This window comes from Ceratotherium simum, chromosome 28 (assembly GCF_057802395.1).
Source record: "Ceratotherium simum simum isolate JZ-2026a chromosome 28, ASM5780239v1, whole genome shotgun sequence".
NCBI lineage: Eukaryota > Metazoa > Chordata > Mammalia > Perissodactyla > Rhinocerotidae > Ceratotherium > Ceratotherium simum.
In genome coordinates, this window is record NC_141927.1 from 35,994,309 (window position 1) to 36,009,090 (window position 14,782).

A 14,782-nucleotide genomic window follows, 5' to 3' on the forward strand; every position below is an offset into this window, starting at 1 on the left:
TATTTTATCTCTTTTTAAAAACTCTTAACTGGATATTTAAATTTTGCAGGCTATCTTACTATATTTTCTTCTTCATTTTGTTGAGGTAACATTGGTTTATAACATTATATAAATTTCCGGTGTGCATCATTATATTTCGACTTCTGTATACACTACATTGTGTTCACCACCAAAAGTTTATTTCCCCTCGTGACCATACAAATGTCCCCCTTTACCTCTTTCACCCTCCCCCCACCCCACTTCCCCTCTGGTAACCCCCAATCTGTTCTCTGTATCTATGCATTTATTTATTTTTTATCTTCCACAGGTGAGTGAAATCATACAATAATTGTCTTTCTCAGTCTGACTTATTTTGCTTAGCATAATACCTTCAAGGTCCATCCATGTTGTTGCAAATGGCAAGGTTTCATCTTTTTTATGACTGGGTAGTATTCCATTGCATATATATGCCACATCTTTATCCATTCATCCATCAATGGGCAATGAAGTTGTTTCTGTCTTGGCTATTGTAAGTAATGTTGCAGTGAAGATAGGGGTGCATGTATCTTTTCAAATTACTGTTTTCATAATCGTTGGATGAATACCCAAAAGTGGGCTAGCTGGATCATATGATAGTTCTATTTTTAGTTTTTTGAGGAATCTCCATACTGTTTTCCATAGTGGCTGCACCAGTTTACATTTGCACCAACGGTGTACAAGTGTTCCCTTTTCTCTACATCCTCACCAAATGTTTGTTATTTCTTGCCTTTTTAATAATAGCCGTTCTCACGGGCATGAGATGATATGTCATTGTGGTTTAAGTTTGCATTTCCCTAATAATTAGTGATGTTGAACGTCTTTTCATGTGCCTATTGATCATCTGTATATCTTCTTTGGAAAAATGTCTGTTCTTATCCTTTGCCCATTTTTTAATCGAGTTGTTTGTTTTTTGTTGTTGAGTTGTATGATTCTTTATATACTTTGGATATTAATCACTTATCACATATATGATTTGCAAATATCTTCTCCCAACTGGTAGGTTGTCTTCTAGTTTTGTTGATGGTTTCCTTTGCCATGCAGGAACTTTTTAGTTTGATGTACTCCCATTTGTTTATTTTTTCTTTTGTTTACCTTGCCTGAGGAGATATATCCAGAAAGATACTGGTAAGACCAATGTCAAAGACCATACTGCTTATGTTTTCTTCTAGGAGTTTTATAGTTTCGGATCTGACATTCAACTCTTTAATCCATTTTGAATTAATTTTTGCATGTGGTGTAAGACAGTGGTATACTTTCATTCTTTTGCATGTGGCTGTCCAGTTTTCCCAACATCATTTATTGAAGAGATGTTCCTCTCTCCGTTGTCTGTTCTTGGCTCCTTTGTTGAAAATTAGCTGTCCATAAATGTGTGGGTTTATTTCTGGGCTCTCAATTCTGTTCCATTGATCAGTGTATCAGTCCTTCTGCAGTACCATTCTGTTTTTATTACTATAGCTTTGTAGTACATTTTGAAATCAGGGAGTGTGATGCCTCCAGCTTTGTTCTTTGTTCTCATGGTTGCTTTGGCTATTTGGGGTCTTTTCTGTTCCATATAAATTTTAGAATTCTTTATTCTATTTCTATGACAAATGTAGTGTGGATTTTCATAGGGATTGCATTGAATCTGTAGATTCCTTTAGGTAATATGGACATTTTAACTATGGTAATTCTTCCAGTCCATGGGCATGGAATATCTTTCTATTTCTTTGTATCTTCTTTGATTTCTTTTAACAATGTTTTGTAGTTTTCGGTGTACAGATCTTTCACCACCTTGGTTAAATTTATTCCTAGGTGTTTTATTCTTTTTGTTGTGATTGTTATGTGGATTGTTTCCTTGAATTCTCTTTCTGCTAGTTCATTATTAATGTATAGAAAGACAACTAATTTTTGTATGTTGAAGTGTACCCTGCAAATTTACTGTATTCGTTTATTGTTTCTAGTAGTTTTTTGGTGGATTATTTAGGGTTTTCTAAGTTTAAAATTATGTCATCTGCAAATAGTGAACGTTTTAGTTCTTCTTTTCCAATTTGGATACATTTTCTTTTTCTTTCCTAATTGCTCTGGCTAGGACTTCCAATGCTATGTTGAATAAGAGTGGTGAAAGTGGGCATCCTTGTGTTTTTCCTGTTCCTACAGGGATAGCTTTCAGATTTTCACCATTGAGTGTGATGTTAGCTGTGGGTTTGTCATATGTGGTCTTTATTACATTGAGGTAGTTTCCTTCTATACCCATTTTATTCAGAGTTTTTACCATAAATCGATGGTGAATCTTGTCAAATGTGTTCTGTGCATTTATTGAGAGGATCATGTGATTTTTATTCTTCATTTTGTTAATGTAATGTATCATGTTGATTGATTAGTAGATGATGAACCATCCTTGCATCCCTGGAATAAGTCACTCTTTTTTTTTTTTTAAGATTTTATTTATTTATTTTTTCCCCCCAAAGCCCCAGTAGATAGTTGTATGTCATAGCTGCACATCCTTCTAGTTGCTGTATGTGGGAAGTGGCCTCAGCATGGCCAGAGAAGCGGTGCATCGGTGTGCGCGAGGGATCCGAACCTGGGCCGCCAGCAGCGGACTGCGTGCACTTAACCGCTAAACCACGGGGCCAGCCCTGGAATAAGTCACTCTTGATCGTGGTGTATGATCCTTTTAATGTATTGTATTCAATTTGCTAATATTTTGTTGAGGATTCTTGCATCTATGTTCATTAGTGATATTGGCCTGTAATTTTCTTTTTTGTGTTGTTCTTGTCTGGTTTTGGTATCAGGGTAATGTTGGCCTTGTGAAATGAATCCCCTCCTCTTCAAATTTTTGGAAGAGTTTGGGAAGGATGGGTATTAAATCTTATTTGAATGTTTGGTAGAATTGAGCAGATACACCATCTAGTCCTGAACTTTTGTTTTTTGGGAGGTTTTTGATTACTGTTTCAATCTCCTTACTAGTGATTGGTCTATTCTGATTGTCTATTTCCTCTTGATTTAGTTTTGAGAGGTTGTATGATTCTAAGAATTTATCCATTTCTTCTAGGTAATCCAATTTGTTGGCATATAGTTTTTCATAGTATTCTTTTATAATCCTTTGTATTTCTGTGGTATCCATTGTAATTTGTCCTCTTTCATTGCTTTTGTGTGTGTATGTGAGGAAGATCAGCCCTGAGCTAACATCTGATGCCAATCCTCCTCTTTTTGCTGAGGAAGATTGGCTCTGGGCTAACATCTGTGCCCATCTTCCTCTACAATATGGGATGCCGCCACAGCATGGCTTGACAAGTAGTGTGTCGGCCCATGCCCAGGATCTGAACCTGCAAACCCCGGGCCACCACAGCGGAGCGTGAGCACTTAACTGCTACACCACCGGGCTGGTCCCTCTGATTTTTATTTTTTCCTTCCTTCTACTGACTTTAGGCTTTGTTTTTTTCTTATGCTTCTTGTTCCTCTATGTGTAATGTTCGATGATTTATTTAAGATTTATCATCTTGTTTCCTGAGGTAGGCCTGTATTGCTGTAATCTTCCCTCTTAGTACCACTTTTGCTGCATTCCATAGATTTTGGTATATCATGTTTTCATTTTCATTTGTCTCCAGGTATTTTTTGATTTCTCCTTTGATTTCTTCATTTATCCAGTAGTTGTTCAGTAGCATGTTGTTTAGTCTCCACGTATTTATAGCTTTTCCAGCTTTCTTCTTGTAGTTGATTTCTAGTTTCATACCTTTGTGGTCAGAAAAGATGCTTGATATGATTTCAATCTTCTTAAATTTATTGAGACTTGTTTTATTTCCAAGCATATGATCTATCCTTGAGAATGTTCCATGTGCACTTGAGAAGAATGTGGATTCTGCTGATTGTGGATGGAATATTCTCTACATATATATGAAGTACATCTGGTCTAATGTTTCATTTAAGGCCACTGTTTCCTTGTTGACTTTCTGCCTGGATGATATATCCATTGATGTAAGTGGGATATTCAAGTTCCCTACTATTATTGTGTTGCTGTCAACTTCTCCCTTTAGGTCTGTTAATAGTTCCTTTATATATTTTGGTGTTCCTATGTTAGGTGCATATATATTAGTAAATGTTATGTCTTCGTGATGGAATGTCCCCTTTATCATTATATAATGTCTAACTTTGTCACTTGTTATCTTTTTTTTTGAGAGGAAGATTGGCCCTGAGCTAACATATGTGCCCTTCTTCCTCTATTTTGTATGTGGGATGCCACCACAGCATGGCTTGATGAGTGGTGTATAGGTCAACCTGCGAATCCCTGGCCACTGAAGTGGAGCATGTGAACTTAACCACTTCGCCACCGGGCTGGCCCCAATCACTTTGTATCTTTTTTGGCTTGAAGTCTATTTTATGATATAAGTATGGCTGCACCTGCTTTCTTTTGGTTGCCACTTTCTTGGAGTGTCATATTCCATCCCTTCACTTTGAGCCTGTGTTTGTCTTTGGAGCTGAGATGGATCTGCTGGAGGCAGCATATTATTGGGTCTTGCTTTTTAATCCATGTAGCCATTCTGTCTTTTGATTGGTGATATCACTCCATTTACATTTAGGGTGATTATTAATATATAAGGACTTAATACTGCCATTTTACCTTTTGTTTTCTCGTTTCTCAATATTTTCATTACTTTATTTCTCCTTTGTGTTTCTGTATGCCATTTAAGTTTGGTGGCTTTTTTGTGATTTTTTTCTCAGTTTCCTCTTTTTTTATATTTTATGTCTCTGTTCTGAACTTTTATCTTGTGGTTACTGTGAGGTTTGTATAAAAGGTCTCCTAGGTAAGGTAGTTATTTTTTCTGCTGATAGCATGTATTCTTCATTTGCCAATACTGGTTGCATCATTTTCCACTTCCTCCTCTGTGTTTTTGTTGTCACCAATTTTCCCTCTTTATGTTGTGAGTTCATTACCAAACTGAAGTGGTTATAGTTACTTTTAATGCTTCCTTTACCTTTAACCTTTATGTTATAATTAAGTGTTTATTAGCCTATTCTGATATAGAGTTGCAATTTTCTGATTCTTTCTCTCTGTTACCTTGCTGAAAGCTTTGTATACCTTTTCATTTTGGGTAGGAGACCTCCTTCAACATTTCTTGTAGGGCAGGTATAGTGGCAATGAACTCCCTCAGCTTTTGTTTGTCTTGGGAAGCCTTTATTTCTCCTTCATATCTGAAGGATAACTTTGGTGGATAGAATATTCTTGGCTGACAGTTTTTATCTTTCAATATTATGAATATATCATTCCCCTCTCTCCTGGCCTATAGAGATTCTACTGAGAAATCTACTGATAGCCTGATGGGAATTCCCTTGTAGGTTATTGTTTTTTTTTCCCCTGGCTGCCTTTAATATTCTTTCTTTGTCATCAACTTTTGACAGTTTTATTATCATGTATCTTGGAGAAGGTCTTTTTGTATTGAGATAACTGGGTGTTCTATTAGCTTCATGGATTTCTACATCCAGTTCCTTTCCCAAGGTTTGGGAAGTTCTCAACTATTATTTCTTTAAATAAGCTCTCTGCCTCCTTCTCTCTCTCCTCTCATTCTAGGATACCTATTATCCTCCATTGCCCTTTCTAATGGAGTTAGGTAACTCTCATAGAATTTATACATTTAAAAAAATCTCACTTCTCGCTCCTCTTCTACCTGCATCATTTCTAAGTTTCCATCTTTGAACTTGTTAATTCTCCATTCCTTGTGGTCTGCTCTATTTCCAGTGCTTTTTAATACATTATTCATCTCATTTATTGAGTTCTTCACCTCCAGAATTTCTGTTGGTTCTATTTTAGTTTCAATCTCTTTGGTAAAGTATTCTTTCTGTTTATTGATTTTATTCCTGATCTCATTAAACTGTGTGTCTGAGTTTTCTTGTAGCTCATCGAATTTCTTCATGACACCTATTTTGAATTCTTTATCAGTTAGATCACAATCTTCAATGACTTTATGTTTGGTTTCTGGAGCATTGTTATTTTCTGCTATGTTACTGTGGCTTTTCACGGTCCTTGTGGAGTTACTCCTCTGCTGGTGCATTTGTCACAGGAAACACTTTTCTTATTTAGGTATATCTTTGTTTGTTTTCTAACTATTCAGTTAGTTAGAGATTAGAGGCCTTTCTTTTGTTTTTTAGTAGATGGTGCTATAACACTAGTTTTTGGTTTCTCTTACCTGTGCACCTCTGGCTATATTTGAGGGTTGGTACTTTCCACCCTCCAACACTTCTATTAGGGGTGTTACCAGTAGTCTCATCATTGCTGCCTTTGTCTTTGGGGGTCACTGATGCCTTACAGTTGCTGATATTGCTACAGTTACTGATTTTACTGCTGAGGGTACAGTGAGGGCTCACACCTCTGCCACATCTGGGATCACCTGCCTCGGAAGCTCCACTACTGTTGTGTGGGGAGGAGGAGGGTGGGAAGGGAGCTGGGTTTGCAAATATTTTCTCCCATTCAGTAGGTTGTCTTTTTTTGTTGTTGATGGTTTACTTTGCTGTGTAGAAGCCCTTTAGTTTGATGTAGTCTCATTTATTTTTTCTTTTGTTGCCATTGCTTTTCCTGTTTGATTAAAAAATTGATCACCAAGATCAATGTCAAGGAGCTTATCACCTATGTTTTCTTCTAGGAGCTTGATGATTTCAAGTCTTATGTTCAAGTGTTTAATTCATATTGAGTTAATTTTTGTGTATGGTGTAGGATAGTGGTCCAGTTTCATTCTTTTGCATGTGGCTGTCCAGTTTTCCCAGCACCATTTATTGAAGAGATGGTCCTTTCCCCATTGTATATTCTTGGCTCCTTCATCATAAACTAATTGGCCATATATGTGTGGATTTATTTCTGGGTATAAATTATTTTTGGCATGTTGTGCCATATGCTCTGTTTTGGTTATTTACATCCCTAATCCAGTTGTATGTGTCCTTCCATCTGTCAGTAAAAACAGTCATTTAACCGTTTTGTTCAGTAATATCTGGGTCATGTTGGTGTCGGTATTGTAATCATTCTGATTTTCATTATTTGAGCTTTTATAAAACAAGATTACAATATTGAAAATATGAAAAAATTAAATTAGCACTTTCTTGACACCAAGCACAAGAGTTAATCTCCAGACTAAGTCAAAGATGGACTATTAGCACTAATAATTTCAACACCTTTAGGTTGCACACTTAAGTCACATCATTCTGAGTGAACCACAAATCACAACTGTGAACATCAGCAGTCGGAGTTAAAAACATTGACAGCAACTACAGATAATCTATGCTGTATTCATTTGACACCAAAATAATGCTACTTTTAATCCTTGTTTTCGTTAGCTTCAATATGGATTTTATTCTTTTCCTCCAACCTTCTAAACCAGTTGCCAAAGCTCAGAAAATTTCCCATCCCAGTAATGGATTCCTCAGTATGTGAGACTTTTCATATGACCCCCAAGGCAGTCCCAGGTGAACCTTCATGGTTGGTTACCCTAGGCCACCCTAGGTCCAAATGACAGTAGGATGACAGCACCTGAGCTGGGGATCAGAGGAAACCTTCCAATGCAACTAGTTTTCTTTAGTCAGCTGCCATAGATTCTGTCTTCATCAGCTGTAATCTGGGGCCTGTAGGCCTACCCTGAAAGCCCTGGGCTGATGTGCCATCTGGCTGCACGTTCTGTCCCAAAATGGTCCCTTCTGGTGCCCTGGACCCAGTCAAGGAAGCCCTGGGCTTCCCTTGATGAGCCCTGGACTCAATGCGGGAGAAGCCCTTGTGATGCTGAATGCGTTTTGGAGGCATAAAGAGTTTGAGAGTCAAGGTGGTCCCAGGGAGTCCAGGTTTGTTTTATATCCTCATTCTATTTATTTTGAATATCACTGACAACAGAATATGATCTGGAAAAACCTCAAATTATAGAATTTATGATGGCCTTATTTATTGCCAGTAAATTATCAACTTTTGTTAATTTTTCATGGATATTTTCAAATAATGTATAATCTGTTTTTACAGTATATATATATATATATATATATAGCTCTAACTACATAAACAAACATATATGCATAATTGAATGTATACATGTATATGTGTGTGTGTATGTTTGTGTGTGAGTTAACTATTTGAATTAGCATATTCTAGAATATAAATCCTCATATATTTTTGTCTACTTGATACATAAAATTATAAAGATTGCTTTAATCTCATATTATAATTTTTTTCAATAATTTTGATGTAATCCTAACCCCAGAAATTACCACTAATCACTGATCATCATAATGATTTTCCGTGATTATTATCAACCTTTTTAATCTGTGACAAGCTAATAGTGAAAAAAAAATTCCACTTGCATTTCTTCAGTTTCATGAGGCTTCCTATTTACCTTATGGTTGCAGGAAATTTATAATTCTTCTGTGTATTGCTGTTTCATCACGCTTAACAATCTATTCTACTGGTATTTTTGACCTTTTATAACACAACACATATCTACATTCATATGTTTAATTGTAAAATACACAGAACATAAAATTTACCTTTTTAACTATTTTTTAAGTCTACAATTCAGTGGCATTAAGTACATTGTTGTACGTTGTTGTGCAACCACTATCCATCTCCAGAGCTCTTTTAATCTTGCAAATCTGAAACTCTGTATCTGTTAAACAATATCTCCTCATTCCCCTTTCCACCAATCCCTGTCTACTACCATTCTACTTTCTGTCTCTATGAATTTGCCTACTCCAGATATCTCCTATAAATGGCATCATACAGTATTTGTCCTTTTGTGTCTAGATTCTTTCACTTAATGTAATGTCCTTAAAGTTCATCCATTTTGTAGCATGTGACAAAATTTCATTCCTTCTTAAGGCTGAATAATATTCCATTGCATGTATGTATCACATTTTGTTTATCCATTCATGTGTTCATGGACACTTGGGTTGCTTCCAAGTTTTAGCTATTGTGAGTAATGCTGCTATGAACATGGGTGCACAAATATCTGTTTGAGTCCATGCTTTCAATTCTTTTGGGTATGTACCTAGATGTGGAATTACTGGATAATATGGTAATTATATGTTTAATTTTTTGAGGAACCACCATACTGTTTTCCATAGAGGATGCATCGTTTTACATTCCCACCAGCAATGCACAAGGGATTTCTCTACATCCTCATCAAAACTTGTTATTTTATTTTATTTTTTCAGAGTAGCCATCCTAATGGGTGTAAAGTGATAACTCATTGTAGTTTTGATCTCTGTAGAGGTATTGCAGGATCTATAGATCAGAAATTACTCTTTTCCTTTTCAGAATGTTATTGTTTTGTTGAAAATTCATATCAGAAGATCTTTCTGTCATTGTATTTTTAATTTGCTACTTTTTACATATAGGAAGCCTACTGATTTTTGTGCATACATTTTGTCGACGGACTATCACTATTTTCAAAAGTCTTTTCGTTGATTTTTGGGGCAGTTGATGTTTTTTAAATGATGTAACTGCAATTAATAATAATTTTGCCATATCTTTTTAATAATAATAATTTGCCTCTCTTTCCTCTTCTCAGTTAATGTCCCTCCCCCATCTTATAATTGTGTTAGGTAATCCTTTCTGAATAAAAAGAACTAATCATGAGAGAGGTTATTGCTTTACTCCAAGGAAAACCTCTAATATTTTACCATGAAAAGGCTGATGCTTTTGATTTGATATGTTTATCTTGTTTAGAAAATATTTATCTCTTCCAATTTTATTTAAAATCAGGAATGTCTTTTGGGTTTTATTAAATATGTGTATGCCATCTGTTGAACTGATCACATTGTTTCTTATATCACCTTTAAAGATTTTTTTAATAGTAAACCTCTTGTGTTGTAGCCTGAAGTTTTTTAGACTATTAGGTAGTGAATGTTGCTGGGAAGGAAAGTTTTAACAGGAGTTCCACCACTATTTCTCCCTTCAAGGGATGCCCTGGGGAAAAAATGATCTCATCTATTCTTTCATGAAAACACACTGTATTAGTCTGCTTGGGCTTCATAACAAAATACCACAGAGTGGATGTCTTAAACAGTAGAAATTTGTTTTCTCACAGTTTGTAGAGCCTAGAAACCCATTATCAAGTTGCTGGCAAATTGGGTTCTGTTGAGAGCTCTCTTCCTGGCTTGCAGATGGCCTTTCCTCTGTGTGTGTGAAGACAGAGAACTCTCTGGTCTCTCCTCCTCCTCTTTTAAGAAGATAAGTTTCATCAGATCTCACCCTTAAAACCTCACTTAACCCTAATTACCTCCCAAAGGCCTCATCTCCAAATATCATCACATTGGGGGTTAGGGCTTTGAATTTTGGGGGAATGCAATTCAATCCATAACATTCCATCCTATGACCACCTCAAATTTATGTCCTCCTGGTATGCAAAATACATTCACCTCGTCTCAACAGCTCCAAACGTCTTAACCCATTTCAGCGCCAATTCCAATCACAAAGTTTCATCTAAGTGTCATCTAAATCAGGTATGGATGAGACGTGAAGTATGATTCATCCTGAGGCAAAGTTCCTCTCCAAGTGTGAACCTGTGAAATCAGAAGAGCTATGTGCTTCTAAAAAACAGTCGTGAGACAGGTGTAGGATAGATGTTTGCATTCCAAAAGAGACAAATTGGAAAGAAGGAAGGGGGGACAGATCCTAGTAAATACAAAACTTAACTTGGCAAATTGCATTAGATTTTAAGCTTTGAGAATACTCCTCTTTGGCTTGATGTTCTGTCCTCCAGGCCCACGGAGGACAGCATCACCCCACAGTCCTAGGTAGCATCTAATCCACCCCTTTGGCTCAGGGTAGAGGCCTTGCGCATACAACTCTTTGCAGCAGCCCCATCCCTGAGGCCCTGGGCTGGGGCAGCCTGGCTAGCAGAAACCAAGGAGAAGGCCTCACCCTCTGAAACCAAGAGGGAGACAGCCCCTAGGCCTGTGATGGGAGAGGAAGCCCTGATGATCTGTGAATCACCTTCAGGGGTCATTCTCTTTCATTTTTCTTTTCTTCTTTTTTTAAGGAAGATTGGCCCTCAGCTAACATCTGCTGCCAATCTTCCTCCTTTTTTCCTTTTTTCTCCCCAAAGCCCCAGTACATTGTTCTACATCCTTCCAGTAATTCTATGTGGGATGCCACCTCAGCACGTCTTGATGACCGGTGCATAGGTCCACTTCCCAGATTTAATTCTGGTGTATAGGTACAATCCCAATACTCTTTGTGATGCATATGTTTGAGCTTTGGAGCAGCTGTATCAGAAAGGAATTGAAGAAATGTTTGCAAGTATTAAACATTCGCTTCATGAAAGAACATTACCTTCGACCAAAGAAATCACCATGTGGTGGAAGGTTGAAAGCTCACAAACATCAGTAAAGCACTAGTAACAGCCCATTTTATACGTTAATTTGGTTTTTTTTATTTTATTATATTCATAATTTATATGGATGAAATGTTTAGTGTTTGGGAGTAGTGTTGGTAATGATATCCTCTCCACCTGTTCATTTGGTTAGTAAAGTCTCTGACACAATTTGAAATGGATATTTTCCCTTCTAGCTAAAAGTTACTTGGAGGAAACATCTCCCACTCTTCCAAAACACCGATTTCAACTCATTTTCTACATTTCTGTACCTGTGCTCATCATTACTGCTGCTTTTTTAGTAAAGTGGAAGAAAATAAAAGAGCAATGCTACAGAGGGGAAACTGAAAGTGAGAGGTAAATATATATTTACTCTTATTAAGTAACTCAAGAAAATAAAAGTATTCATGTTCATCAGGAATAATCTAAGACTGCAGGTAAAGCAATAGGAGGAGAGGCCCAGAGATACATTTCAAACCAGTTTGGTGTCTTTCATGTTTTTTCTCATTTTACTCATTACTAAAACTATTCATTTTACCACCAGTATCACTTTAGGAGGAGAAATGGGGGCAAGGCTGTTGTGGCGGTTTATTCAGCTCTTTGTCCACGGACTCTGTCTAAATAGTCATATTGTCCTGTGCTTCATGAGAATAGGTAATACTGCATTTCAAGGGAACTTTCAAAAAATATTTTTTTTAGATACTGATTTTCAGGCCAGTGGTAAACAAAGTTATTAGAACACCTCTTTCAACTAGAGATAATATCTATGAACCTGCTCCATAATATTTATTTTCCTAAATATTGCTACCACTAATTTGTAAAGTCATTTTATTAGCTAGAAATTACATGTGTAGTTCATTATATCAGGTCAGGAGATGGGAGACAGCATCATGAAATGAGGAGAAAATTACATTTAGCCTCAGAAAAGTTGGTTTTAACTCCTAAATCTTGCATGTAAAAACTATGATATCTTACGCATGTGATTTAATCTTTATATTCTTAAAATTATTCTGTATAACTCTATAAAATGGGAGATAATAGTTTTCCAATATATCATACTTTTTGGTAGACCAAATTAATAAGTGAACACCATATTATCTGTAACCAGTTACACAAATATTTAAACATCATCATTGAGCCCCTTATTCATAGTTTACTGTATTTTTCCACAGAAGAATTTACCTCTAGCTTTACCTTCCAAGAACTGATAGGAAGTGAAGACATGAGTATGTGTTATAAGAGGAAGAAAAAAATATATAGAAAAATTAACTTAAATTTTTGACTGCTGCTTTGTGGTTTTGGCTTAATTTGACTGAGGAGTTAGAGATATCCAAGAATCACGGAGCCTGTCTGTACAAATGTGGGCTTATGACATAAATACTTGAATAAATGTAAAATGAGGATGAGAGGAGTTAATCAACAAAGTAAGGTGGTGTTTTCTTTTATTTTGTTGGAAGGAGACATTTCATTTAATGAATCACTGTGTTTCTTTGAAGAGCATTCTTCATTCAAATAGTCACTTAATTGTTCAAGATTTTAAAATTTCTCCACTTTAAAATAAATTTTATCAATTTTATAGATCTGTGTCAGAAGAAAGCAGCCGTAGCAGCAAGTCATCCTCCAGTGAAAGGTGAGTGTAGAACAATGTGATTAATCATTTTGCATTGTATATTTTGATTATTGTAGCTCTTAAGAATTATTAATTTGAAAGTAAAACATTTGTTCCTAATATTCTTTATGGTTCTCGTTGTAGATTGTTTTATAATACTAAACAATAAAACTTGGTTTCATGATATCTCTACCTATCCTCTCTGATCTACACTGAAGAAGTGATTTTTCTGCACCCACGCCAGCATCTATGAGCACATAAATTCTGGTTTCTCTTTTTTTCAAGCATTGGTAAGGAGCACTTATATCTCGATGACATTTTACTGCCACATAAGAAGAGGACTGATATAAGGGATACCATATGTGCTTATAGTTATACTATTATCTCAGAAAAAATGACAATTAATAGGATAGAACCTTGGAGTTTTCATTCATTTGGCCATCTTAATTCATCTGGGAAAGTAAACTTAGAGATCAGACTATGGAATAATCAGACACAACATTTTATAAAATTAGATATTCCCCCTTTATTATCAGTATATAAAATTTTCCCTTACCATATGATGGATAGAATATAAAAGGAGAGAATATTTCATATAGCATCCAAAATTATTTTTCAAGTTCTCTTTTCATCTTTGCTGTTCAAAGTTGCACACTGACTATGATATTCATGTAACAATTGTTGACATATATATCTGAACTGAGGGAATTCCTAATTTTAAGAGAAACATTATTAGGTATGGATAGTCATCATCCTAATCTGATTGTCAAGGCAGACTGTTTTAGGTTCTACAAAAATTAGGTATATCTCTACTCTCCAGGCAAGACTATACTTTAATCCTTTTAATCACAGTGAAATGCATATTACAGGACAGAGAACAGTCAAATGTGTTTTTTGCCATTATAATCTCTATCAAAAAGAAGAACTAATTGCCCTCAAAGACAGTGAATGGAAAGAAATAATTAAATAAAGAGCAGAAATAAATGAAAAGGAAAATAGCAGAAAAAAATCAGCAAAGACAAAAGCTGATTCTTTGTAAAGATTAATGTAATTGATGAAAATGAGCCAATAGTTCAAAATAAAAAGAGAAAGGATGTAAATGACCAATATCAGGTAAGAAAATTGCATATTTTTGATCTTTTGGGCATTAGAAGAAGAGAGGATACTAGTAACAACTTAAAATCAATAAGTTTAAATTTTTATGTGGAATACATACATTCTTCAAAAAATGTATCGTTCCCAAAATAGAATAGAGAACAGTTGAAAATATGAATATGCCTATATCCATTAAAGTTCTGGCAACTGTAATTTAAAACTATCTCACAAAGTTGATAATTGGGCATACTCTTTTCATGGCATGCTTCAGGAACTTGAGAGCCAAGTCAAATTAAGCCAAGACTTGCTCAATCACATCATCTTATATTGCACCGGACAAACAAGTCACAATACCAAACTCAGCATCAGTGAGGGGATGTGTGTTATATGCTCCATCCACTCTAATAGGAGGTACTAAAAAGTCACTTGGCAAAGAACATGGATGAATAATCATATACCAGGAAAAGAGTAAGAACTGGAAACAATAATTCAAACTATTACATCCTCCAAATATTTAAGGAAGAAGTAATACCAATCTTACCCATACTCATCTGGAGAATATAAAAAGAAAAAGCATTTCCCAAGTTTTTCCATGAGGTCAGCCTAACTTTAATACCAAAACTTGACAAAGGCACTACTAGAAAGGAAAATAATAGATCAGTTTCTAATTAGAGATGCACCAATTCTAAACAAAACATTTCCAAGTAAATCCAGTTAATATTGTAAAGGATAATATATCATA

General features: G+C 35.7%; 1 protein-coding gene across 7 annotated transcripts in view; it reads left to right on the forward strand.

The window, feature by feature from the left end:
• The window catches only part of LOC106800303 (disintegrin and metalloproteinase domain-containing protein 5-like), a 184,608-nt gene that overhangs the window by 154,047 nt on the left and 15,779 nt on the right, over window positions 1-14,782 (forward strand). For all 7 annotated transcript variants that reach the window (XM_087418545.1, XM_087418543.1, XM_087418542.1 and 4 more), the window contains 2 exons: window positions 11,534-11,693; window positions 12,916-12,966. In XM_087418545.1, the coding sequence (XP_087274671.1) occupies window positions 11,534-11,693; window positions 12,916-12,966 (211 nt within the window). The remainder of the gene's footprint in view (window positions 1-11,533; window positions 11,694-12,915; window positions 12,967-14,782) is intronic.